Here is a 25,418-nt window from a genome sequence, read left to right as displayed (position 1 = left end):
AAATTGGATTCCATGAAAAGATAGCTATATTCGGCAGGGATGGCCGCCACCCACCATGGAGCCCAACTAAGGGACGACACAGGACAAACTATTCAGTTCTGTGCACGCCAACGGTGCATCCCCACTATAACCAAATACCTATACCCAAGGCTGGATATAATGCACAAGGTTAACCCTTGCTGCCCATGAAGTCGGAAGTAAAAGAAAAATAAAGAGAGCACAGGAAAGATTGAAAGTGAAAGAAAACGACGAAGATTGTAGAAAAGGACAGGACAGGGCAACTACCGATTTCCCCCGGGTGGGTCAGTCCGGGGGTGCCGTCACGCGAAGCGGAGGCCAAAGAAGTGTGTTGCCTCCACCGAGGGCCCATAAAGGTCCAAACCCCGGTATTGACTCAACCCCCAGGATCCCCTTTTCCCCGGACACGGCTAAGCCGCGCACGGCTACACGCAGGAGGGTCCAACCCTCATGTGCTCGGGTACGTGGTGTCGCAACACACCAAACACCTGCTGACGCAGACGCCCCTGCGGGGTTCGTCATCGTCTTCCACAGCTGGCTGCGTTGAAGCAAGCGGTTCGTGCTCGCGCTCGTGCCACTGCTCCCGCGTTCGTCGTCGTCTTCCACAGCTAGCTGCGTTACTGCTCATCATTCCAGCGTAGAATTTCACTTCTCTTCTGTCGTCGTAATGGGGAGGCCGCGTTTACGGGGTTATGAACCATTGCTTAAGGCAGTATGACCCCATTAGCGGTGCATCATTGCATGCTTCGCACCTACCCAGGTTTCACTTTAGCGGAACTGCATTTCGCTCAATGGGTCATTTGACACTTACGCATAATTGTGCGAGACGCGTTTTTTTAACGAAGCTTTTTCTTGGCTCGAGACGTCCCTTTGGTGCTCCTTTAATCTTCTTGTGAATTTGACGGTTTCGCCGATGTAACTGCAGCTCCAGTCTGCGCACGGTGCCTTGTAGAGAACACCGGGGTAATTCTTGCTTTTAAGCCGATCCTTTACATTAACAAGCTGATTTCTCAGCTTGTTGGACGGCATGTGTGCTAGTCTAAGATCGTATCTTGAGAATACACGGCCAAGAGCTTCGCTGATGCCAGGTACATAGGGGACGCAAGCGCGTTTTGTGAACGACTTGGCTTGAGACGGCTTGGGATGGAGGACACGAGCTTCCATTTTGTTGGTAAATTTTTTGGAGTACCTGTTCCTGGATAATTCATGACGAATTGTCTTCAGTTAATTCTGCATTTCGTCGTCACTTGAGCATATGCGTGTGGCCCGCGTCACGAGTGATGAGACGACGCATTGCTTGTGGCAAGCCGGGTGACATGAATTGAAGTTTAAGTACCTGCCGATATAAGTCGCCTTCCAGTGCACAGCAAATGAGTCTCGTTCCACTTAGCCACACGAGGACGTCAAGGAAGGGAAGGCTATTGTCACACTCGTATTCTGTAGTAAATTGTATGGCCGCTTCTGCTGAGTTGAGAAGACGCAGGAGACGTGAAGCGTCCTGCCTTCGCACAATGCAGAAACAGTCGTCTACGTAGCGGATGAAAACCTTTGGCGTGGGAGCGATGTCAGCGAGAGCCTTCTGTTCAATGACCTCCATGACCAAGTTGGCGGTATAAACGGAAATGAAAGCACCCATGGCGGTTCCATTGATCTGCCTGTAAAACTGTGAAGTATGTATTGCTCAAACAAAAATCTAAAAGCTTGCAAATGTCCTGTGCCTCTAAAGTGGTGCGCTCAGCGAGCGTGTCGTCGGCCAGCAGGACATATCAGCACTCAACAGGCACTGAAGTGAAGAGCGACTTCACGTCAAATGACACCAGAGCGTCGTCTTCATCCAGGGAAATGTTGCGCACTTTCTCCACGAAGGCTGATGAAATCGAAGTGTGCGTTGCTGTCTTGCTGGCGAGCGGGGCCAACACTTGGTGTAGGTAACCTGATAACCCGTGCAGCGGTGACATTGTCAAGTCGACAATAGGCCGTAGTGGAACGCCTGGCTTGTGAACTTTTGGTAATCCGTATATTGCAGTTGCAGGCCCGTTAGTACACAAGAGGCGATGGTAGAGATGCTTTTGCTGCGGTGGTACAAATTTAAAAACCTTGGAAAGGAGCTTTTGCAGTTTTGTTTGCAGGTTTGCCGTAGGGTCCTTTTGGATCGCGGCGAAGGTATCCTCGTCTGAGAGGAAATCCTTCATCTTCTCATTGTACTCACTTCTGTTCAGCAACACGAGGATGTTTCCCTTATCTGCAGGAAGGATGGCAATGGAGGCATTGTTCCGGAGGCCCTTGATAGCTTGTTTCTCAGCTGGTAAAAACTAAAGTCCCTATATAAGAAAAGTACCGCCATCCTTTGATCAACGCCGCTTCTTTCTCTCTTGTATATCCGATTGGACGATGATAGCGCGCGCTTTCACTGCTTTATATTTTGTTTTTTTGTTTTCGACTCAGAGCCATGTTGAAAGTCCTCTGCGCAGCCGCAGTCGCCGGCGGCGGCGGCGCGCGCCCGGCCTGAAAGCTTCAACGTGGACTTTCTAGGGGCTTTCTAAGTAAAGAAAAAACCAAGTGCTTTAGAAGAGGAGACGGCAGAGGAAAGAGTAGATGGCGGTACTTTTTCTATATAGAGACTTTACTAAAAACCGGGCTTGGGGGTTGCGCGCCCCCACTTTGACAAAACACCAATGACGCGGGTGCGAGCTTCTTCTCACCCTACCACTGCTGCGTGCCGGAATGGCTGACGAGACGCCGACGTTAGATCCCACTTCCACTCCAACCCCTATCGAGTTGGATGAGCCTGAAGGAGAATGGACAACGCCCGGAAAGGTCCGAAAGCCTCGACTTGCTGCCCGCCCAAGTTTTGACCTCCATGCGGTTTGTGTCCACCTGCCAGCGTTACCTTCCGCCACCTCCGCCCAGCTGCTGGACATTCTCCCAGCTTTCATACGAGCAGCAAAGCTCCCGGCGCATACTTGTGCCGACGTTTCAGTCCATCTACGCAATCGCAACCGCCTCGCCATACTCAAGACCCACCACATCGAACTCGCCCGCCGCCTTCTCAGCGTTGCGAGTATCATACTCGCTGGCCGCATATATGCCGTAGCTCCATACCTCGCAGCTCCAACCAACTCGTGCCGCGGGGTTATCCACGGAATTGCCCCTGACGCTACCCAAGAAGAACTTCTGCGTGATTTAGACAGTTATCAAGCCGATATCCTACTGGCCCGCCGCATGGGAAATACGAACTCCGCCCTGATCACTTTCGCCGGCATGCACGTTCCATTTTGCGTGTACTACCAACGACTCGAATTCCGCTGCCGTCCCCACAAGCCCCGGGCCCATCATTGCACTATCTGCCTGCAATATGGACATCGCACGTGTGCCTGCCCCTGAAACCAGCGGCTGTGCCCCACTTGTTCCACACCCATCAGCCAGCCTGATGAACCACATTCCTGCTCACCATGGTGTCTTCATTGTCAAGGCCATCACACTCCCTTTGCAGAAATATGCCCAGTTCGGATGCAACGGCATGAAGCCTGCGCCAACGCGGCCAAAAAGCAGCGCCTCCTGCACAGACAGCACTGGAAGAGTCTGAACATGTCACAACCCCCAGTAAAACCCTCCAATCCCTCATCTATCCAAGGTGCGCGCCTCGTCAAGCCTACTGCCTACACATGCCCAGTGGGGGGGGGGGGGGGGGGGGGGGGACAGCACCCGCGTCTGACCCAGGTGTCACCAACCCCTGTGATTCAACCAGCACCGAGTGCACAACCGAAGCCTGCGGAATACCACACGCCTGCTCCGGTCAAGCAATATTCGCCCCTGCAGAAACCTGTACACCAGGTAAGGTCGCCGACGACTCCCGCACCCGCACCCACAACCTCCCCCTCTCCCTGCCGCGTTGAACAGCTGGAGCTGGGGCTGACAGAGCTTACCTCTCGCGTAACCGCACTCACATCCCTCGTTGAGATGCAACAAGCACGTATCGAGGCACAAGACCAACGTACTTCCAACCTCGAGACGCTCATTTCAAACCGCACACAGTCCCTTGACAATCTGAACTCCACCATAAACAAAGCATTTAATGACGCCCCAGGCCCTATGGAAGACAAGAACCACCCCTTCAAGCGCACCCACCCCGTACCCGCTTTGTCAGTAGGCCCGGCCCGCAAAATTAAGCCCGCCACCCTTCTCGCTCCACCTAACCCTTCCAATAACAAGCATCATGGCGATCACAATAATTCAGTGGAACTGCCATAGCCTCTCCACAAACCGCACCCCCTTACAGCAATGGCTCCTTACGCAAACCACACTACCTCACTTTATCCTACTACAAGAAACAAGGCATATCAAAAACATCCCAGGCTACCGAGCTCTGCACGCCGACCCCGCCGCGCCGCTGTCTTCCGTTTATATTCGCCGGGATATCGCTTATGAAGTGGAAGATGTTCCATCCACGTTACTTCCATATGTAACAGCCATTTCGTATTACCCAGACCCCCCGAACCCACCTCTCACACTTGTGAACGTCTATAATCCCCCAAATTCTGCCACAATTCTCTCTCCTCTCTTTCATTTTCTTTGATCCTTTCCAAAACACCGTGACATTATTCTTGGCGGAGACTTCAATGCCCCAAATACCATCTGGGGTTACCCAAACACTCTGCGCCCTGGCCGCCTTCTTCACGCACACACTATGCCACACTCATATACACTCATCAATACACCAGACACACCCACACGAGACGGAAACGCAAAACAACGTCATACAACGCCTGACCTCACCTCCCGACCATCACATAATTGAAATTAAACTGACCCTCACTCACAAACTCAAAAAACGCATCACCCAGACCAACTGGGACCTCTTTCGTCGCCTGCGAGTCCAGAAGTCAACTCCCAACTATGATGTGTGGGTTGACTCGCTACGGCGAACGCGGTCGCAGGCCACCACCACTACAGAAGCTAACCCCCCGTCGGACCGCGCTGACCCACACCTCATGCGTCTCTGGAGACGCCGTAAACGCCTCCTTAGTCGCATCCGTACCCAACCTAACAACATCCAGCTTAGACACACATTAGACACACTCAACACTGACATACTAACTCACTGCTCCATACTTGAGACAACAAATTTGAATCGCATATGCGATTCTATCAACTCTTCCCTCCACACTAAATCAGCCTGGTTGATCCTCCGGTCCCTCCTTGGCCCTCAACCTGCTCCTCTCCCCACAATCCAAAAGCATCTCTCCGAGCATGGTGCTACTCCCCTCCTTCAACAGGTCACGGATATGTACATCCCTCCCCCACTTCCTTCCCTGTACCCTGAGTACACAGGGCCTTCCAATAGCAGTTTGTACAGCCCCTTCACTCTGCCGGACCTAGAACGAGCCTTGGCTCAAAACAAGACTGGTACCACTCCGGGTGCGGACCACATCACTTACTCTCTGCTGAAGAACATGCCTGATTCAGATAAAGAATTTCTTTTATACAAAAAAAATGTCACAGTTTCGCCCTAAGGGCGAAGCAATGAATGCGATAGCAACACAGCAATGTCATACGAAGTAAGGTGAGCGGCTTTGGTAGCAATATGAATTGTAGTAAACATGAGCTGATTAAGTAAGCAGGTGTGCCGCGGCGTAAGTACACCGACATGAAGAGAGACTCGATGACCACGAGAAGGCGCGTGTAAAACGGTGGTGTTGATGAGAAGCGCTTCCCGTGGGCAGCGCGTGCGAAGGGACACACCTGTAGCGCTGCACTGTCGATCCGGGCAGCATTGCGTGTGTAGCGTGCGTTGGAAAATGTGGCCCGACTATTACGAACTGAATGAACAAGCGTCGTGTGAGCGCGCACAAACACGAAGAGATCACACTGAATGACAGCAGACAACGACTGTCAAAACGCTGGCAGCAAGCATACGCCGCAGCGGGCGAAGGTACGTGCGGTCTATCGCTTCAACGGAAACTGAGCGGCGAATGCCGTGTGGAGATAAGAGACGGTGCGAGCGAGCGACGAGCGCGGTTGTTGGCAGAGAAGTGCGCCCCCACCCCCCCCCCCCCCCCTTGCTCCCTCCGGCGCTGGCTTCCTGCTTCCTTGCTTGCGCGTGGGAGATTGAGTGCGTTCGCTCTCCGTGATAGCGCGCGTCCCCGCACGCTTCCTCTCGGGCATACGGCGCGCGGCGAAGATTTTATCTATAGGGAACCTCACGGCGACGGCGACGGCGGCCACGACGGCGACGCCGACGGCAGAAATCCGGTTCAAGTGTCCATATAATTGCTATCGCAATAATAAATGAACACTGGATCAACGGCACTCTTCCCGATGAATGGACCTCATCCATCATTAGTCTAATACCAAAGCCCGGCAAGCCCGCCACACTCTCCAACCTGCGACCCATTTCACTTACTTTCTGTGTCGGGAAAACCATGGAACGCATGGCACTCGCAGGTCTTACGGATCTTCTCGACGATACTCACTTCCTTCCGCACAATCAGATTGGTTTCCGCCCCCACATGTCTACCCAAGACCTCTTTCTCCTTCTCCAGGAAACTTTCTTTTAACCTTCGAGGTGTCAAGTTCGCGCACTTGTCACTGTGGACGTGCGCAAGGCCTTCGATACCTTACTTCATGACGCTATCCTCTCCCCCCTCGAAGACACCGGCTGTGGATCTCGACTCTACTGTTACGTTTCTTCTTTTCTCCGCTCTCGACAAGCTCAGTTCCGACTCGGGACCACGTTGTCCCCGCCCATCGCGCTCACCCGCGGAACACCTCAAAGTGCCGTGCTCTCTCCAACCCTCTTTAATCTCGGGCTAGCCCCTCGCAAAATCCTTGTCGGAGATTCCGCACCTACAGTCAATTCTCTATGCTGATGATATAACCCTTTGATGTACTCACGGCTCACCGGGGGAGGTGGAATTCACATTACAATCCGGCCTCAACCTCATTTCCGAATTCCTTTCCCGCTCTGGTATGCAAGCGGCTCCAGAGAAATCTGAGCTGCTGCTCCTTTCCGCTACAAAGTACCAACGGTCTGTAAACCCCCTCCTTAATCTCACTCTCGCCGGTACTCCCATCCCCAGCACGTCATCCTGCCGGGTTTTAGGCTTTCCCCTCCAAGACCACTCTTTCACCCGCGCAATACAGTCCACGATCACCACATGCCACCAAGTAACTCACTTAGTCCGACGAGTGGTCAAGCGGCGCGGCGGCCTCGACGAATGCAGAGCCAATCAACTTGTAACAGCCTTTGCCTTGAAGAAAATCCTTTATTCCCTGCCATACTGCACACTTACGCAGACGCAAATGCATCGCATTCAATCGGCTTTAAACAGTCTCTATAAAGCTGCCCTACATCTTCCGACACACACATCCACAGCCAAACTATACGCAACAGGCCTATTTCTTCCCCTTGCAGAGCTCTTGCGCCTCCATAGGGATCGACAACTTGGCCGCCTATTCAGCTCTGCGCAGAGTCATTGGCTACTGCAGCGGGCTGGCATCCGGCCCATTGACTTTACTCTGTATACCCCTCAACGACGTCTTCCCAGCAATCTCCGCTGTGCCCCTATTACCTCTAATATGACCCCACATCTTCATGAGGGACGACGACAAGCCCGCGCTCACTTCCACGACCCTTTTCCACCGGACACTGTCACATGCTACGTCGACGCAGCGTATTACCAAACTCGTGGCTCCACTGCTTGTGTGACAATGCCGACCCCCCTTGGCATTACCATCACTTCCACCGCTGGCCCCTTCTCACTTCCTACTTCTTCTCTATCCCTTGAATTGGCCGCAATCATTCACGCGACGCACGAACTAACCCTTCTTCCTCCCTCTCCTCGGTATCATTTGCTCGGCCTCCATGGCGGCAATCAGGGCTCTTCGCGACAACAGACTTCCCGATAACCTTCATGAGGACCTTTCTGACGCTTTCTCCCTTCTCTCCCCTGCTTTGGTCACTGTGGTGTGGGTGCCAGGTCATGCGGGGATTATCGGCAATAAGCTCGCTCGTGAGCTTGCCCGCGAGATTAATAGCCGGGCGCCGATGATACCCTGGCCTTGCCCGCCCATAGCGGACGAGGCACACTTTTATAAGAAAACTCTGAAGCAGCACTACAAACACCTCCGGCATTCATTCCAGACGCTTCCGCCACCACACCATCGTCTCTCCACTGCCCAAGTACGCACCCTCAGGGCCATCCAGCTCAACACCTTGATCACTCCAGCACGCCTATACCTTTATCGTTACCGCTCAGACCCCTCATGTCCTAACTGCCCCTCTACGTACGCAAATGTAGAGCACATCCTTTTCTCTTGCCCCGCAGCCCTACAATCCCCTCACTACCCTAACCCCCCACCTCCCCACTGGCGGGTGTGGTTGGCGTCGGCGGCCTTCGCCGACCAGCTGGCCATGGTCCTCCTGGCGGAGGAATATCTATAGGTCTTAGTCTGACCTGGAATAAAGTCTTCTCTCTCTCTCTCTCTCTCTCTCTCTCTCTCTCTCTTCCTTCGGAAGGAAGTTGAACGACGGCACGTTCCACGCAGATTACTCTCGTCGGGTTGGATGAGGGCGCCAGTGCTGAAGTTCAGGCCCTTGCGCAGAACGGTAGCTTCAGATTCTGGCATCCCATTGTACCTGGCGTCAGCGAAGCTCTTGGCCGTGTATTCTCAAGATACGATCTTAGAATAGCACACATGCCGTCCAACAAGCTGAGAAATCAGCTTGTTAATGTAAATAATCGGCTTGAAAGCAAGAATTACCCCGGTGTTTACAAAGTACCATGCGCAGACTACAGCTGCAGTTACATTGGCGAAACCGGCAAATTCACAAGAAGATTAAAGGAGTACCAAAGGGACGTATCCAAGAAGAAGAAAAGCCTCGAACGCCCTTGCCGAACACGCCGACAATCGCAGTCACCGTATCGATTGCGAAAACGCTGCTATATGACACGGCTTTTTTTTTTTTTCAAACTACAGATAATCGTACCAACAGGACTGATTGAAATCTGCCTGCTAGCTACACCCGTTCTCTACGTAACATTTGCCATAAAAACGACTTGTGGCTCTTGCCCGCTCTTAATGAGATCAAGGAACCCGTACGGGTCCCGAAACGTCTCTGTGTTATTTTCACCTTGATTTGGTCAGTGACCGCAATTGCTTCATTATCATGTTACCTGACCAGACGAACTTTCATCGAACTCTTGACTACAAACCTACAAATGTAAATGCACCTTGCAGTGTGCACGAAGTCCAGGAAGATTAACTACACAATGTAGTTTGCACTATAGATTCCATGTGTACCACGTTTTCCACAGCTGCTGCTCTGGTAAAGAAGGTATCTACGAACAATGGTAACATTGCTAACGTTACACACGAGTGACTGGCGTTGAATCTAGAACACAGTGCATTGTCTATTTGTGCATTTGATGCATGTTGCATTCAAGGCAACAAATTTGAGCAAAATGATGGTCCTTATAAACCTTTAGGTATAGCATTATAGTCGGCGTACTAAAATCAATTCTTTGCCCGGCCTTCAATGTTATGGTTTCAAATCATATTTTAATATATATTTCTTTCGAATATTCTTTTAATCTCTTACAAGTTTATTGCGTATGACCTGTATATTATCTTGTTTTACTATACTCAAAATTCTCATTACTACTCGTACCAGAGGCTTCTGGAAGAACGACGCATAAGTAAGACATCCCGCAATCTCGAAGTTATACTCGAGGGACTTACACTGGCGAAAACGCTTACAAAAAAAGGAATAACAGACACCTTACTGGGTGTAACAGACACCTTACTTACTACTGTATATTTATGCCCACATAGTTCTGCACCTCACTTGGTTTGAAACCCAGGCACTATGCTCTTTGTAGAGCAGCAGTAAAGAATGCCATACAAACTTGAAAAACGCAGAACAAAGGCACAGCAGCCCAGAGGCCACATGATGCGGGAACGGTCCCACATTTGCGACGCAACAGCGGTGCTACCAATGCATTGGGTACTATGGGAGCTTAACAGCCGGGAAGACGCAGCGCCCGGGAACGTAACAGCGGGGTTCTACTGTCGCTTGTTTGAAGCGCAGCATGACATGTGATTATAATAACTGCATGCCGCCAATGTGTCCATCATTTCTGTTTATGGATATACGGAATGACATCTGGGAAAACTAGCAATATATGACACGATATCAATTTGTGTGTGTGTGTGTGTGTCGCATGTACACTCGTTTTTTTTTTAAATACTTCAGGATGTGAAAAATCAGCTGCTCCAAGCTGCTCCCAAATGCCAAATTGCCTGCTCCAAAGTGCTCCAAAATGAAATTTCTGATGCTCCAAAAATTGCTCCAAATCAGAAGTCCGCAGTAGCATCACTGGTATTGCGACTGTGGCATTCAATGCTCTTGTCGTGCTGAACCCCACTACCGTCGCAGACATCATCAGTACGTGTCAGCGCCTGTATGAGCTTACTATGATCCGCTTATACCCTGACACGTCTGATTTCAGGGCGTCCAACGATAGCGAGCTACGTGCTCTGATTCGTTCCATAATCCGTGAGGAACTGCACGCCCAAGCTTTGTCGACCTCTCCGGAAGTTCATATGAGACCTCCTGGTGGCGGCCTACACCATATCGTGAGGGAAGAAATAGCTGCTGTGACGTGCCCGCTAACCCCGAACCCGCAACCTATCCCTACGCCAACTTATGCTCAGGTTGCCTCCCTGGTGCCACCCTTGCAGCAGCCACCACACCAGGCACCTGCGCCAACTTATGCTCAGGTTTCCTCCCTGGTGCCACCCTTGCAGCAGCCACCACACCAGGCACCTGCGCCAACTTATGCTCAGGTTTCCTCCCTGGTGCCACCCTTGCAGCAGCCACCACACCAGGCACCTGCGCCAACTTATGCTCAGGTTTCCTCCCTGGTGCCACCCTTGCAGCAGCCACCACACCAGGCACCTGCGCCAACTTATGCTCAGGTTTCCTCCCTGGTGCCACCCTTGCAGCAGCCACCACACCAGGCACCTGCGCCAACTTATGCTCAGGTTTCCTCCCTGGTGCCACCCTTGCAGCAGCCACCACACCAGGCACCTGCGCCAACTTATGCTCAGGTTTCCTCCCTGGTGCCACCCTTGCAGCAGCCACCACACCAGGCACCTGCGCCAACTTATGCTCAGGTTTCCTCCCTGGTGCCACCCTTGCAGCAGCCACCACAGCAGGCGCCTGCAATGCACGGGTCCCTGAATCCCATCACTGCGCGACCACCACCTCTTGAATCTTACAACACGTGGAGCCCACCTCGGCCTGTTTGCTACTACTGCGGCATCCGTGGCCACATTTCAAGGTTTTGCCGACGCCGTCAGCAAGATGAAAGGCGTGGCTATGACGGTTTTGAAAGGGATGAGTTTTCTGAGCCTGTACCACAACGTCGGCGTTCGTACTACAATTATTATCCTCGACGTTCCCCATCTCCGCAGGAATTCGACGCTGCCGGTTCATTGCGCTTCCCGCGTCGTCGCTCTCCATCACCGATGCGGCGCTCCTCTTCCCCTCTTCGACCGGCTACTTCGTCCTCCGATCACCGCCCGGAAAACTAAATAGTGCAGCTTCAGGAGGGAAAGCTGCATCCTTTGGACAACTTGAAATTCCTCCGGAGCGCCCGTCAAATGTACTTGTGGTGTTTGTTGAAGGTATACGGACGGAAGTCTTGGTTGACACGGGTGCATCGCTTTCGGTTATTAGTACTGACTTGTGTTCTCGATTGCGAAAAGTGAAGACGCCATATAATGGCCCTCCCCTTCGTTATGCTAATGCAGTTCTTGTTCAGCCCTCCGGTGTTTGCACTGCGCGTGTTTTCATTGATGGCATCATTCACCACATTCAGTTTGCAGTGCTATCTTCGTGTACCTACGCCATGATTTTGGGATGGGACTTTCTGTCCTCAGCGTCAGCTTTCATATCTTGCCGTCAGTGAACTATTCATATGACGGACACTGAATCTTCGTCCGCTGTCGATGCTCACAGCCTGCGCTTCGTCGCGTGTACCGACTCTTTCATTCCCCCGGGCAGTGAGCATCTTCTAACACTGACTTCCGACACGATTGTAAATGGTGATGTGTTCCTTGCACCGAGCGGTCACTGGATATCTGGTGGACTTAGCATTGCTCCTAGCCTGGTGCGGTTTCAAGACGGTAGAGCGTTGATCGCTGTGCATAACCCTACTTCTTCGCCAGTAGTGATCTCGCAGGGCACCGCTGTGACCTGCTTTACTGACACCGAACCTCTTTCACTAGTACCCCTTCACACCGAATCACCAGCTTTGTCTACCACAACCGACGATCATGCTGCGTCCACTGCTTTAACGGCCGCGATAAATCCCGATCTGACTGCTGCACAGAAAGACCTTTTGGCCCTACTGCAGAAACACAGCGCCTTATTTGACGTTAACACCAAGCTTCTGGGACGCACTTCCGTTGCTGTGCATCGCATCGAAACCGAAGGCAGTTCGATTGTACGCCGTCGCCCGTATCGCGTGTCTTCCGCAGAACGAAAAATCATTGCGGACAACGTTGATGACATGCTTAAAAGAGACATCATTCGGCCATCGTCCAGTTCTTGGTCGTCTCCTGTTGTGCTGGTCCGGAAGAAAGACGGCTCTGTATGATTTTGCGTCGATTATCGAGCACTTAATAAGATCACGCGCAAAGACGTATATCCGATCGACGATGCCATTGACTCGACGATGCCAAGAATCGACGATGCCATTGACTCCCTCCAGGGCGCTGAATATTTCTCAAGTTTCGACCTTCGATCCGGGTACTGGCAAATACCCATGCATGAAGCGGACAAGGACAAGACAGCCTTTGCAACACCAGATGGACTTTACGAGTTCAACGTGATGCCCTTCGGTTTATGTAATGCTGCTGCAACATTTTAACGCATGATCGACACAGTTTTACGCGGCCTTAAGTGGAAGACCTGTCTGTGTTATTTAGATGACATCGTTATTTTTTCTACAACTTTTCGTCAGCACCTTGAGCGTTTGGACGATGTTTTAACATGCATTTCTAACGCTGGACTCCAACTCAACACAAAGAAATGTCATTTTGCCCGTAAGAACATCAAAGTGTTGGGCCACCTTATCAGTAAAGATGGCGTTCGACCAGATCCTGACAAGGTTGCTGCCGTGTTTCGCTTTCCTCGCCCTGAAAATCAAAAGCAGTTGAGAAGTTTCTTGGGCCTGGCTTCTTACTTCCGCCGCTTCATCAGTCATTTTGCTGCCATGGCGTCGCCGCTGCACAAGTTGCTGACGTCGGGCGCTGCGCTCACTTGGACAGACGACTGCGAACGTTCTTTCCAAGTCCTCAAGCAAGCCTTGACATCCGACCCCGTCCTGTGTCACTTCGATGAGAACGCACCAACTTGTTTGCACACCGACGCTAGTGGCCATGGGATTGGTGCTGTCCTTCTACAGCGTGATACCAGTGCACGAGAGCGAGTTGTTGCTTATGCCAGTCGCACATTAACGGCTACCGAACAGAACTACTCGATCACAGAACAGGAATGCCTCGCAGTAGTTTGGGTCATACTAAAATTTCGACCATATCTTTATGGACGCCACTTCACTGTCATAACCGACCATCACGCCTTATGCTGGTTGTCGTCACTGAAAAATTTGTCTGGACGCCTTGGTCGCTGGGTGGTCCGATTACAAGAGTACGATTTTGACGTTGTGTACAAGTCTGGGAAAAAAACATCAAGATGCCGACGCCCTGTATCACTGCCCGCCTCCACTATTATCTTCGAGCACGTCTTTCCATTCCGCGCCACTTGACGAGACAATGTCTCCCCTTACGTTATTACCGCTAGCTGTTACTGACACATCTTCTAATCGCGGCACTCAGTTCGCCTCGTGTCAACGTTCTGACCCCTACTGCAGCAGCATCATTGAACGGCTGTGCGGTACTATTTCTGCACCGAATGCCCGATTACGTCGACAACTGCGACTATTTAAGCTCGAGAATGATGTGCTGCACCGCTACATTTGCAACACTGACGGACACCACTGGTTACCCGTTCTTCCACATTCGCTGCGCACACAAATCCTTGAAGCCTTTCACGACGACCCATCTGCTGGCCACTTGGGTTTCCACAAAACTTACCACCGCGTTAGGAGCCGTTTCTTTTGGCCAGGCATGTCTACCTTTGTGGCCAAGTACGTCGCTTCTTGCGTTCAGTGTCAACGGCGGAAACGACCGACTTCACCTCCTGCTGGCCTTTTACAGCCCATCCCATGTCCCGAGACACCTTTTGCCATCGTTGGAATAGACTTGGTCGGACCTCTGCAAATAACGCCAGCAGGTTATCGTTGGATCGTGACAGCTGTCGACCACCTCACACGGTACGCAGAGACGGTGCCTTTACGCTCTAGTTCGGCCTCAGACGTTGCCAACTTCTTTTTGGATGCCATTGTGCTGCGTCATGGTGCACCTCGTGTACTGTTGAGTGATCGCGGCAAGACTTTCATGTCAACAATGATCGAAGAAGTACTCAGAGCTTGTGGCACAGTTCATAAGACGACATCCGTCACCACCCTCAAACAAATGGCTTAACAGAGCGATTTCATCGCACGCTAACAGATATGATATCAATGTATATCGGGCCAAGCCACGACAACTGGGACAAACTTTTACCTTTTGTGACGTTTGCTCACAACACTGCTATCCAGCGAACTACAGGCTACTCACCCTTCTACCTCGTTTACGGCCGTTCGCCGACATTCACCATCGACGCCACTTTCTTAACTGCCCCAACTAACACCTCGGCCAGTATACCCGAACAGTTCGTCTCGCGACTTCACGAATGTCGTGACCGTGCTCGATTCAATACAGAAGTCAGTCAACTAGACCGCAAGCAACGTTACGACATCTCTCGTCAAGACGTCTCCTTTCGTGCTGGAGATGAAGTGCTCCTTTGGACGCCCATTCGTACACCCGGTTTGTGTGAGAAGTTTGAATCGCGCTTCCTTGGCCCCTACATTATTAATGAACAAACATCCCCAGTGAACTATCGTGTTACTCCCGTCGAGGTTTCTTCGGACCATCGTTATCGTGGTTCGGAGATCGTTCACGTTTCGCGTCTCAAACGATTCGTTCGGCGTTTCCCTCCTGGCTAAGTGACGGCCTGGCTGGCCGCTTGCGCGCGCGGGGAAATTAGTGTGAGCATTATTCATACGCTTCATATTCTCATCTGTACATACTCATCATTACCATTCCGGGCCTGGTGGTGGGGCTCTCGCTTGAAAGAATAAAGAGAGTGACCGCCTAAACGTTGTCTCGCAATATATATATATATATATATATATATATATATATATATATATATATATATATATATATATAGTAGAAACTGGATTTTCAATGGGCCAAGCGTATTTAGGAAAATCAGAAGCACAACTTCGCGGCTATCTTAGGTTTATTATTTACTTTTTCAAGGGATACAGGAAAATCTTGCAACAGTCTTTTTATATCTTCAGGTAGAGAAAGAAGGCGCCAAAAAAAGGTGAGAAAGGAGAGATAGAGAGATATATAACAAAGTTGAACATGCAAAAAAAAAAAAAAAGGATGGAGAGTTAAAGGAAAGACCCCAAGACCTGGTCGTGCCAGACAAAGCAGAGGGCAAGGTCGCTGTTAAGCGTGTTTCACATGCACAATTGACGGACACGCCTGTCATGTTAAGTTGAACATGCAAAAAAAAAAAAAAAAAAGAGGGAGGGAGAGTTAAAGGAACGACACCAAGACCTGGTCGTGCCAGACGAAGCAAAGGGCAAGGTCGCTGTTAAGCTGTTAAGCTGTTAAGCGTCTTACACATGCACAATTGACGGACACGCCTGTCATGTTAAGTTGAGCATGCAAAGAAAAAAAAAAGAAAGAGGGAGAGTTACAGGAAAGACACCAAGACCTGGTCGTGCCAGACAAAGTAAAGGGCGAAAGACGAGAAACACGAAAGAAGAAGAAATAACCTGTGTTTCTCGTCTTTCGCCCTTTACTTTGTCTGGCACGACCAGGTCTTGGTGTCTTTCCTGTAACTCTCCCTCTTTCTTTTTTTTTTCTTTGCATGCTCAACTTAACATGACAGGCGTGTCCGTCAATTGTGCATGTGTAAGACGCTTACTAGCTTAACAGCTTAACATATATATATATATATATATATATATATATATATATATATATATATATATGCAAGTGTTATTGATATACGGTACGACGCCGAATAGTCGTCTCCGTTCGAATTTAATGCATAACAGCACTATTGAAGTCTCAAAGATGGGTGACCGATGCAACTAGGACTGTTCCGAATGATTGGGATGTCGGAGAGCGTCGGCTGTTGCGCAGAGGTGCAGTTGATGAGAGAATAAACGCACGGGTGTTAAGTCCTGCTTAACAAGTTCCTAGCTGTCATTCAATATAAACTCCCCGTTTTGGGGCAGCCTGTAAATCCGCTAACTTGATTCAGACAAGGAAAACCATGTTTGCAACCAATTAAAACTGGGTGCCCCATGTGGTACCACGCTTATCTTCTTCAACGAACTCAACAGATCTGCACATATCTCTACGTGTATGTGAGACATGCCGTTCCTTTAATTGTTTCATTATGGTTGTTATGATAGTGCACCGGATAACTGAAAGCAGCCGTTTATAATATACAAGCTGCTAAGTTGAGCGGTCATGCATTTGGGAACGGCATTACATTTATGTATGAAATATAAGATAATCGTAACATGTTTCTCTCGGAAATCAGACTCGAGAATAATTTATTTTGTTTACACCCCGAGACAAAGGCCGAAGAGCGCAGCCACCTGCTTTTCTTTTTTTTTTTTACCAAATTTTTCGGTTTTACGTGGCAAAACCACTATATGATTATGAGGCACCCGGTTTAGTTCTCACCACCTGGGGTTGTTTAACGTGCACCTAAATATATGTACAAGAGTCTTTTTCCATTTGGTTCCTATCGCATTCCTCGACCTGGTTTGAACCCGCGAGCTCCAGTTTACTAGCACAACGCCGCATCCACTATATAGCCACTAATTATAGCTACCGCGCCGGCTTTCTTTCTTTTCTTTTTTTTTTTTTTCTTTTTTGAAGTATTGACTGAAAAAAAATTCTACGTACGGCTTACGGCCAAAGATTAGCATATAGAATGACTCACTAAAACCGTTTTCGGCGCTCGAGGTCCGACAGCTATAAATGACCCCGTACCAATTACTCCGCATCCTGTTACGCGAGGAAGGCGGAAACTTGAATGGAATGTTGCGCTGCAGTTTACTTTTTTTTTATCTTTAACAATCCTTCCCGTAAATTTGAGTACAAGGCGCCGGATGGGGCAGATATGCTTTACTTGTTTGAAGCGGCAAGCAGGATCGAAGGTTACATGTTTCTCCATCTGCGTTTCGCAAGACCTACTGATGGAAAACTATATGAGCAACAATACACACGAGAGATACATGCTGCTTGAAGAACGAGAAAAATATTTGTTCTCCAAAGGGAACCGTACAATAACATAGTAGAATAAAAGCCGACACTGCGGCCGCAATGCACGCGCAATCACCGAGCAGCATTAAAAAAAATTAAATAAAACGATAAAAGAAAGGAATTTATTCATAAGGCATAAATACATGTCATATGCAATTATGAACACCATTTGAGCGGTCTGAACGCAAATACCCGCGCGCGAAGTAGAACGATTGACCCTGCCGGGCAGTATCGCCTAGAGCACTGCACGGGCCTGATTTTTCGGCCCGAGCCCGGCCCGGGCCCGCTTTACGAGGCCCGAGCCCAGCCCGGGCCCGTAATACAAAGCCCGAGCCCGGCCCGGGCCCGGGCGTACATGACCGAGACCAGCCCGGGCCCGGCCCGGGCCCGTGGTTCCAAGCCCGGGCCTGACCCGGGCCCGTGTTACTGAGCCCGGGCCCGGCCCGGGCCCGGGCGTTCATTACTAAGCTTAGTTACAGCCCGCGTGTGCATGACCAGGCCCGGCCTGTAAGAAAAAAAAACTTTTTTTTTACTTGCAGATTGTATACCGTATCTGTCAGCCTCACCTTCTCGAGGTTTGATCAGCTGCAGTATATAAGCAATAAAAGGCCGAAATCTTTGTTTCTCCCACGGGAACATCAGTAATCCGGCCCATTGCCTGTGCTACTATTCTTCTGGTGGTGCGCATGCAAACATACAGGGCGTTTCATTCAACCAAATGTTTAAAGATTGCCTGTGGCAGATAGCACAGTTATAATCCTTGATCTAAACTACTCGATGAGGCGGCCATTACTTCCACGAGAAATCAAAACGCCTAATTGAAGAATTAACATAATTACGCTAATGAATGTTTTAATTAATTATTTTATGGCACATCTTTCAATCTGCGAATTATAGCCGCCGAGTTCGCAAGGCGTATCCACTTGGAACGAATTCTCAGGACTAAACCAGTTTCGAGATAATTTTCAAAGTGTCCGGTTACAAATGTCCGGTTACTGAAATTACCGCCATTTTTGTATCTGTTCAAAGTGAATGGTAGGTAATGTATTAACGACTTATGCTTATAAAGTGTTCTGAAGTAGAGCACTGCACGGGCCAGGGCCGGGCCGTCCGAAGCGTTTGTCGGCGGGCTCGGGCCGGGCCCGAGCTTAAAGCCGCGTTAAAGCCCGGGCCCGGGCCGGGCTCGGGCTTGAGGCCGCAGGCCCGGGCCGGGCTCGGGCTTGAAGCCACGGGCCCGGGCCAGACTCGGGCCCGCTCATTGAAGGGCCTAATTAGGCCTTCGAACACACGCGACTGTTATGCATTGCATGTTTCAATGCATTCTGTGCCAAGCTGAAGTGACACGTGCAAGATGACTGTCATCATCATCATCAGCCTATATTTATGTCCACTGCAGGACGAAGGCCTCTCCCTGCGATCTCCAATTAACCCTGTCTTGCGCTAGCTGATTCCAATTTGCGCCTGCGAATTTCCTAACTTCATCACCCCACCTAGTTTTCTGCCGTCCTGGACTGCGCTTCCCTTCTCTTGGTATCCATTCTGTAACTCCAATGGCCCACCGGTTATCCATCCTACGCAATACATGACCTGCCCAGCTCCATTTTTTCCGCTTAATGTCAACTAGAATATCGGTTATCCCCGTTTGTTCTCAGATCCACACCGCTCTCTTGACTGTATATCTTATCAGATGACTATATCTTATCAAAGAAAATAGTAAAACAGATGGAGTTCTCATTTTTAACAGCGGAGGTGTTTTAGCCGGGTCTAATGTGTCCGCTGAATCCAAAAATGTCGGCCGATCCTGGCAGCAGTGCAGAAAGGGTCCAAGCGCAATAGTACATACACCTGTGAACTAGCGAAGCTGAGCCTGGTTAAGTCTAGCTAAGAATGGTGGGGACTAATTGCATATCGATAGGAAATTGATAGCCAATCAATAACTAGTCGATAATCGATCAATAATCAATAAATTCCCGAAAATGCTGGGGATGACTTTAGCCTAGCCCAAATACGTGGCCAATACCTTACGACAGCCAATCAATAGCTAATCAATAATTGATCAATAATCAATAAATTCGGATAAGTTGGTAGTGCTTAACGTATCCCAAATACGTGGCCAATATCTTGCAATAGACAATCGATAGCCAATCAATAGCTAATCAATAATCAATCAATAATAAATCAATTCCGGGAAATGCTGGGGATGACTTGGTAGTGCTTAGCCTAGCCCAGAAGCCAGGACTAGCTAGGTGCCCATCATCTCTGCTGTCTCTTTAGCATTGCGCCGCCAGTGCAAGCTACGCTAATTTTTTTTTTCTTTTCCGCAAAAACGAACATTGTTTCCGCGTAAGGAAAAATAAATTATACAAAGAACCACTCCTGAAACCATTTCCATGTTACCGCTTTTGCGATCGCACTATTACCAGTTTTAATACTATGGCATTATTTTAGCGCTAAGGCCAGTTACTTTTGTGCTTCAATGCATAAAACAGCGTTTTCCTCAAAAGGTTAACTGGAACGCCCATGCATTTCGTCAGACACTTTGAAAGTTAGTATATCGAAACTGGTTCAGTCCTGAGAATTCGTTCGAAGTGGATACGCCTTGCGAACTCAGCGGCTATAATTCGTAGATTGAAAGATGTGCCGTAAGATAATTAATTAAAAAGTTAATTCGCGTAATTATGTTAAATATTCAATTAGGCCATCAATGTCAGAATTAGCTTGGAACTACATAAAACAATTAGCATCCTTAGAGCGTCGTCGCATTAATGCGAACACAAGAAATCCTGAGATATGGACCATTCCATACTTCAGAACACTCTATAAGCTTCAGTCGTTAACTACCATTCACTTTGAACAGATACAAAAATGGCAGTAATTTCAGTAAGAAAGAACTCAGCTGACATTTTGGTCACTTGTAGTGTATCTGATGTGATTATTATTCTGCCTTTGTGTATGGTTCTGAGTATATAATGTAAATCCTGTTTCGTTTTCTTAGCAAATGTTGATCTTGTAAAATTCAGTCTCATGCTATGTTGTATAGATGGTGTTGCGTTGTTTTGTATAGCTAGTATTGTTATTGTAGTGTTGTTTAAAATGCATTCTGTTAAAAGTTTTTCCAATTCTGTTAACTCGCCGTGACGCAAATATTCTTTGTCTTTCCGTTCATAGCTATTTCGTCTATGAGGAATTCCAGCGAGAGCTGGAAATATATGTGAATTATTGTGCATGTGTGCACACTGTTTACTGTACTATTGCCTTGCCTGGTCTTTTGGGTCACGTCAAGCTTCATCATCATCATCATCATCATCATCATCATCATCATCATCATCATCATCATCATCAGCCTATTCATGTCCACTGCAGGACGAAGGCCTCTCCCTGTGATCTCCACTTACCCCTGTCTTCCGCTAGCTGTTTTCAACTTGCGCCTGCAAATTTCCTAACTTCATCATCCCATCTGGTTTTCTGCCGACCTCGACTGCGCTTTCCTTCTCTAGGTATCCATTCTGTAACCCTAATGGTCCGCCGGTTATCCATCCTACGCATTACATGGCGTGCCCAGCTACATATGTCAAGCTACATATGTAGCTTTTAGTCCAAAATGACCCTCCAGCATGTAAACTGGACAATAAATTGATTTGATTCGATTGATTTCGTCGGACACTTTGAAAATTATTATCTCGAAACTGGTTTAGTCCTGATAATTCGTTCCAGGTGGATATGCCTTGCGAACTTGGCGGCTATAATTCGTAGATTGAAAGATGCGCCATAAAATAATTAATTAAAACGTTAATTAGCATAATAATGTTAATTCTTCAATTGGGCGTTTTGATTTCTCGTGGAAATAATGGCCACCTCATCGAGTAGTTTAGATCAAGGATTATAATTGCGCTATCTGCCACAGGCAATCTTTAAAAATTTGGTTCAGCTAAAATGAAACGCCCTGTATATTTGCATGCTAAATGACATCATAGAACTATATCGTACAAATCAAGGTAAGTGCATGCGCACCACCAGAAAAATAGTAGCACAGGCAATGGGCCGGATTACTGATGTTCCCGTGGGAGAAACAAAGATTTCGGCCTTTTATTGCTTATATACTGCAGCTTATTAAACCTCTAGAAGGTTAGGCTGACAGATACGGCACAATCTGTAAGTAAAAAAAAAAAAGATTTTTTTATATTACAGGCCGGGCCTGGTCATGCACACGCGGGATCTAGCTAAGCTTAGTAATGAACGCCCGGGCGGGGCCCGGGCTCAGTTACACGGGCCCGGGGCGGGCCCGGGCTTGGAACCACGGGCCCGGGCCGGGCCCGGGCTGGTCTCGGTCATGTACGCCCGGGCCGGGCTCGGGCTTTGTATTACGGGCCCGGGCTGGGCTCGGGCCTCGTAAAGCGGGCCCGGGCCGGGCTCGGGCCGAAAAATCAGGCCCGTGCAGTGCTCTAGTGCCACAGCCGCCCCTCTCTGTTTATCGCGCGCCGACTGTCGGCGCGGCATCCTCTGCTCTTTTGTGATGCTCCGGGTCGCTTACGCGGCGGCCCGTTCGGCCGATGTACTCAGCGCCGTAGGACATGGGCACGGAAAGATCAAATTTCCCCCCCCCCCCCCCCACAAAATCTCCCCCCCCTGACTACGGCCTGATGAACCCATATATTCCACCCTTTCACACGTTATCACATGAATTATACCGGCTTACATATTCTTGGTATAAGCGCGAAGAAGACACGGACGGTGGCGGAAGAAGACAGGACGAGCGCTAACTCACAACTAAATCTTTATTGGAAAAAAAAACATATACAGGGTGTTTCAGCGAACACTTTCAAAATTTATTTAAGGTTGCCTGTGGCAGATAGCTCATTTCTAGTTAATGAGCTGGTCTACTCAAAGAAGCGGACATTACTTGCACAAAAAATTGAAATGCATAATCAACTAACCAACAAAAATTCACTAATTAAGTTTTTAACTAATTACCTGATGGACCATATTGCAATTTACAAATTGTAGCCGTGGAGTTCGCAAGGCGGATCCACTTGGAATTAATTCGCAGGATCACGCCAGTTTCGAGATATTAATTTCCAAACTTTGCTGAGAAATGCATTGGCGTTCCAGTTAATTTTGTGCTTCAATGCATAAAGCGACGTTTTGTTAAGAAACTAACTGGAACGCCAATGCATTTATTTCTCCGCAAAGTTCGGGAATTAATATCTCGAAACTGGTGTCATCCCGAGAATTCGTTCCAAGTGGATCCGCCTTGCGAACTCCACGGCTGCAATTTGTAAATTGCAATATGGGCCATCAGGTAATTAGTTAAAAACATAATTAGTTAATTTCTGTTAATTATTCGATTATGCATTTCAATTTCTTGTGCAAGTAATGTCCGCCTCTTCGAGTAGACCAGCTCATCAACTAGAATTGTGCTATCTGCCACAGGCAACCTTTATTAATTTGTGAAAGTGTTCGCTGAAACACCCTGTATAAGTGAAAAAACCGTAGCAAAAGAAAACATCACATGGTCGAAAGGATAACAGTCGTACTTTACCATTTTTCTGACGGATTTCACTGTGAGAAATTCAATTTTTGTTCACTAGCACCTTGCGCCGCGTGGAGGGCCTGCTCGGTCGGGGTGGTTGGGGATGATTTTCTCCGCCACAGACGCCAACACCCACGCCGACACCGACGCCGGATTTTCTGCGACCCGGGGCCCTTAACGCTTTCGCGTTAAAAGAGAAGGAAATGGGGTTGGCGCGCGCTCCGCCGGGCTTTCCTCGCCTCAGATCAGTTTCGGCGCCCGGATGGGAAGGCCGCGCGTGGTGAAAGCGCTCGTCGTCGACGTGCGGATTCAAGCGTGAGGGCTGGCGAAGCCCAGGCTAAGCGTCAGCGAAGAGCCGCCGACCCTGAGTTTAGGGCAAACGAAGCGGAACGCCTGCGACAGCATCGTCTTGCCACAAGCTTCGCTTACCCCCATTTTCTCAATAGGGGATGGACTGGTGTTTTCTTTTTCTTTTTCTTTTTAACGCGCACCCGTTGCACAGTACACGGCTGTTTTTGCATTTCGCTCACATCGAAATACGGCCGCCGTGGCCGTGATTTGCTCCGGCGACCTCGTGCTATGTAAGCGCAATGCCATAGCCACAACGCCACCACGGCGGGCCACCATTGAACCATATTAATGAACCCCTATTTAACCGGAGTTGGTCTTCACTTGAATTTATTTCTTCGTACAACACGCAGTCATCAACGTAAAGCCTGATTTTAACGGAAAGATTGATAACGATATCGTTCATATATAATATATGTAAGAGTAGACCGAGGCCGGAACCCCCGCGGAAAGCCAGAATCAACAGAAACTTGATTTTGACGGTGGCTCGAAAATAGGCTTTAATTCTTACTAATATTTTATAGTGTTTAAGTAGAGAACTTAGACAGCAATTTAATACGTGAGACCTTATCAAATTATCAAACGCTTGACTGAAGTCAATGAATATAGCATCCGCTTGTTCTCCTTTGCTCATTGTGCTAGCGAGTATAGTTTCAACTGAGTGATGAGATGACGAGCAGTTCTCAACGAAGATGTTTCATGCTGTTCTCTGCAGTGCCATGGGCAACGTGAGCCACCCTGTGGACTACGTGTCTGGCGTTCCGGCGGTGCGGGCCTTCTTTTACTGTGTGTACGGGCTCGTGTTCGCCGTGGGCGTCTCGGGGAACGCGCTCGTGTGCTTCGTGGTGGCCCGGCAACGGGCTATGCACACGGTGACCAACCTGTTCATCGCCAACCTGGCGCTCTCCGACATCCTGCTCTGCGCCCTCGCTGTGCCGTTCACACCGCTGCACCAGTTCGTCGGTGCGTGGCCGCTGGGCGCCGCGCTCTGTCGCCTGGTGCCGTACGCGCAGGGCGTCAGCGTGTACGTGTCTTCGTTCACGCTCACGGCAATTGCAGTGGACCGCTTCTTCGTCATCATGCACCCGTTCCGCGGCCGGCTGCGACTGCCTGTGTGCGGCGCACTCATTGGTCTCGTGTGGCTCGCCGGCGCGCTGCTGACGCTACCATACGGCCTCTTCATCGGCCTGACTGCGGACGGCGGCGCCTTCTGCGAGGAGCGCTGGCCCTCGGAGCATAGCCGGCGAGCTTTCAGCCTGTGCACGAGCGCGCTCCAGTTCGGCTTGCCGTTCGCCGTCATCAGCTTTTGTTACATGCGTGTCTGCTGCAAGCTTCGCGAGCGCGCGCGCGCCAAGCCCGGCGCCAAGTCGATGCAAAAGGAGCAGCTGGAGCGACGGCGTACGCGCCGCACCAACCGCATGCTCGTCTCCATGGTGGCCATATTCGGCGCTTGCTGGCTGCCTCTCAACCTGTACAACCTGGCCATCGATTTTTCGGTGCGCGCAGCCAGCTGGCAGTTTGCGAACGCCTTTTTCTTCCTGGCGCATGCGATTGCCATGAGCTCGACCTGCTACAACCCTTTCCTCTACACCTGGCTCAACGACAGCTTCCGCAAGGAGTTCAAGGCCGTACTGCCGTGCTTCGCGAGCCGTCGAGCTGAACCACCGGCCGTGCGCTACGTGTGCAGCGGCGACGCCGTCAAGCTCTAAATAAAGCCATGTTCTGGTCCCAAGGGATAAAGGCGGTGCAACAACGTGAATCAATATGGCCGATGGCTGCACAAGAATCCTAGCCGAGCGAAAGCCTCGGGTCATTGTGCAAATGCAAGCGGTTACACGATGAAATTAAGTGAAATTAAGTGAAAACATACAATTCAATACGTGAAAGCCCTGATGGCTAACTTTGATGTATTGCTGGAAACCTGGATGACCCGCACAAGGATGGAGAATTGGGCGAGTTGGAACCTATTCATGAGAGCAACGCCCGTGCA

The 25,418-nt window shown here is 49.6% G+C and overlaps 1 protein-coding gene across 1 annotated transcript in view; it reads left to right on the top strand.

Moving 5' to 3' along the window:
- LOC119449342 (prolactin-releasing peptide receptor) overlaps positions 1-25,166 on the top strand; it is a 73,230-nt gene extending 48,064 nt beyond the window's left edge. The window contains exon 2 of the mRNA XM_037712510.2: positions 24,144-25,166. Within this exon, the coding sequence (XP_037568438.1) occupies positions 24,148-25,137 (990 nt within the window). The 5' untranslated portion in view covers positions 24,144-24,147 and the 3' untranslated portion in view covers positions 25,138-25,166. The remainder of the gene's footprint in view (positions 1-24,143) is intronic.
- Positions 25,167-25,418: the final 252 nt, after the last annotated feature.

The sequence above is a fragment of the Dermacentor silvarum genome, chromosome 1 (assembly GCF_013339745.2).
Source record: "Dermacentor silvarum isolate Dsil-2018 chromosome 1, BIME_Dsil_1.4, whole genome shotgun sequence".
Taxonomy (NCBI): Eukaryota; Metazoa; Arthropoda; class Arachnida; order Ixodida; family Ixodidae; genus Dermacentor; species Dermacentor silvarum.
This window is presented reverse-complemented; position numbering and strand designations above follow the sequence as displayed.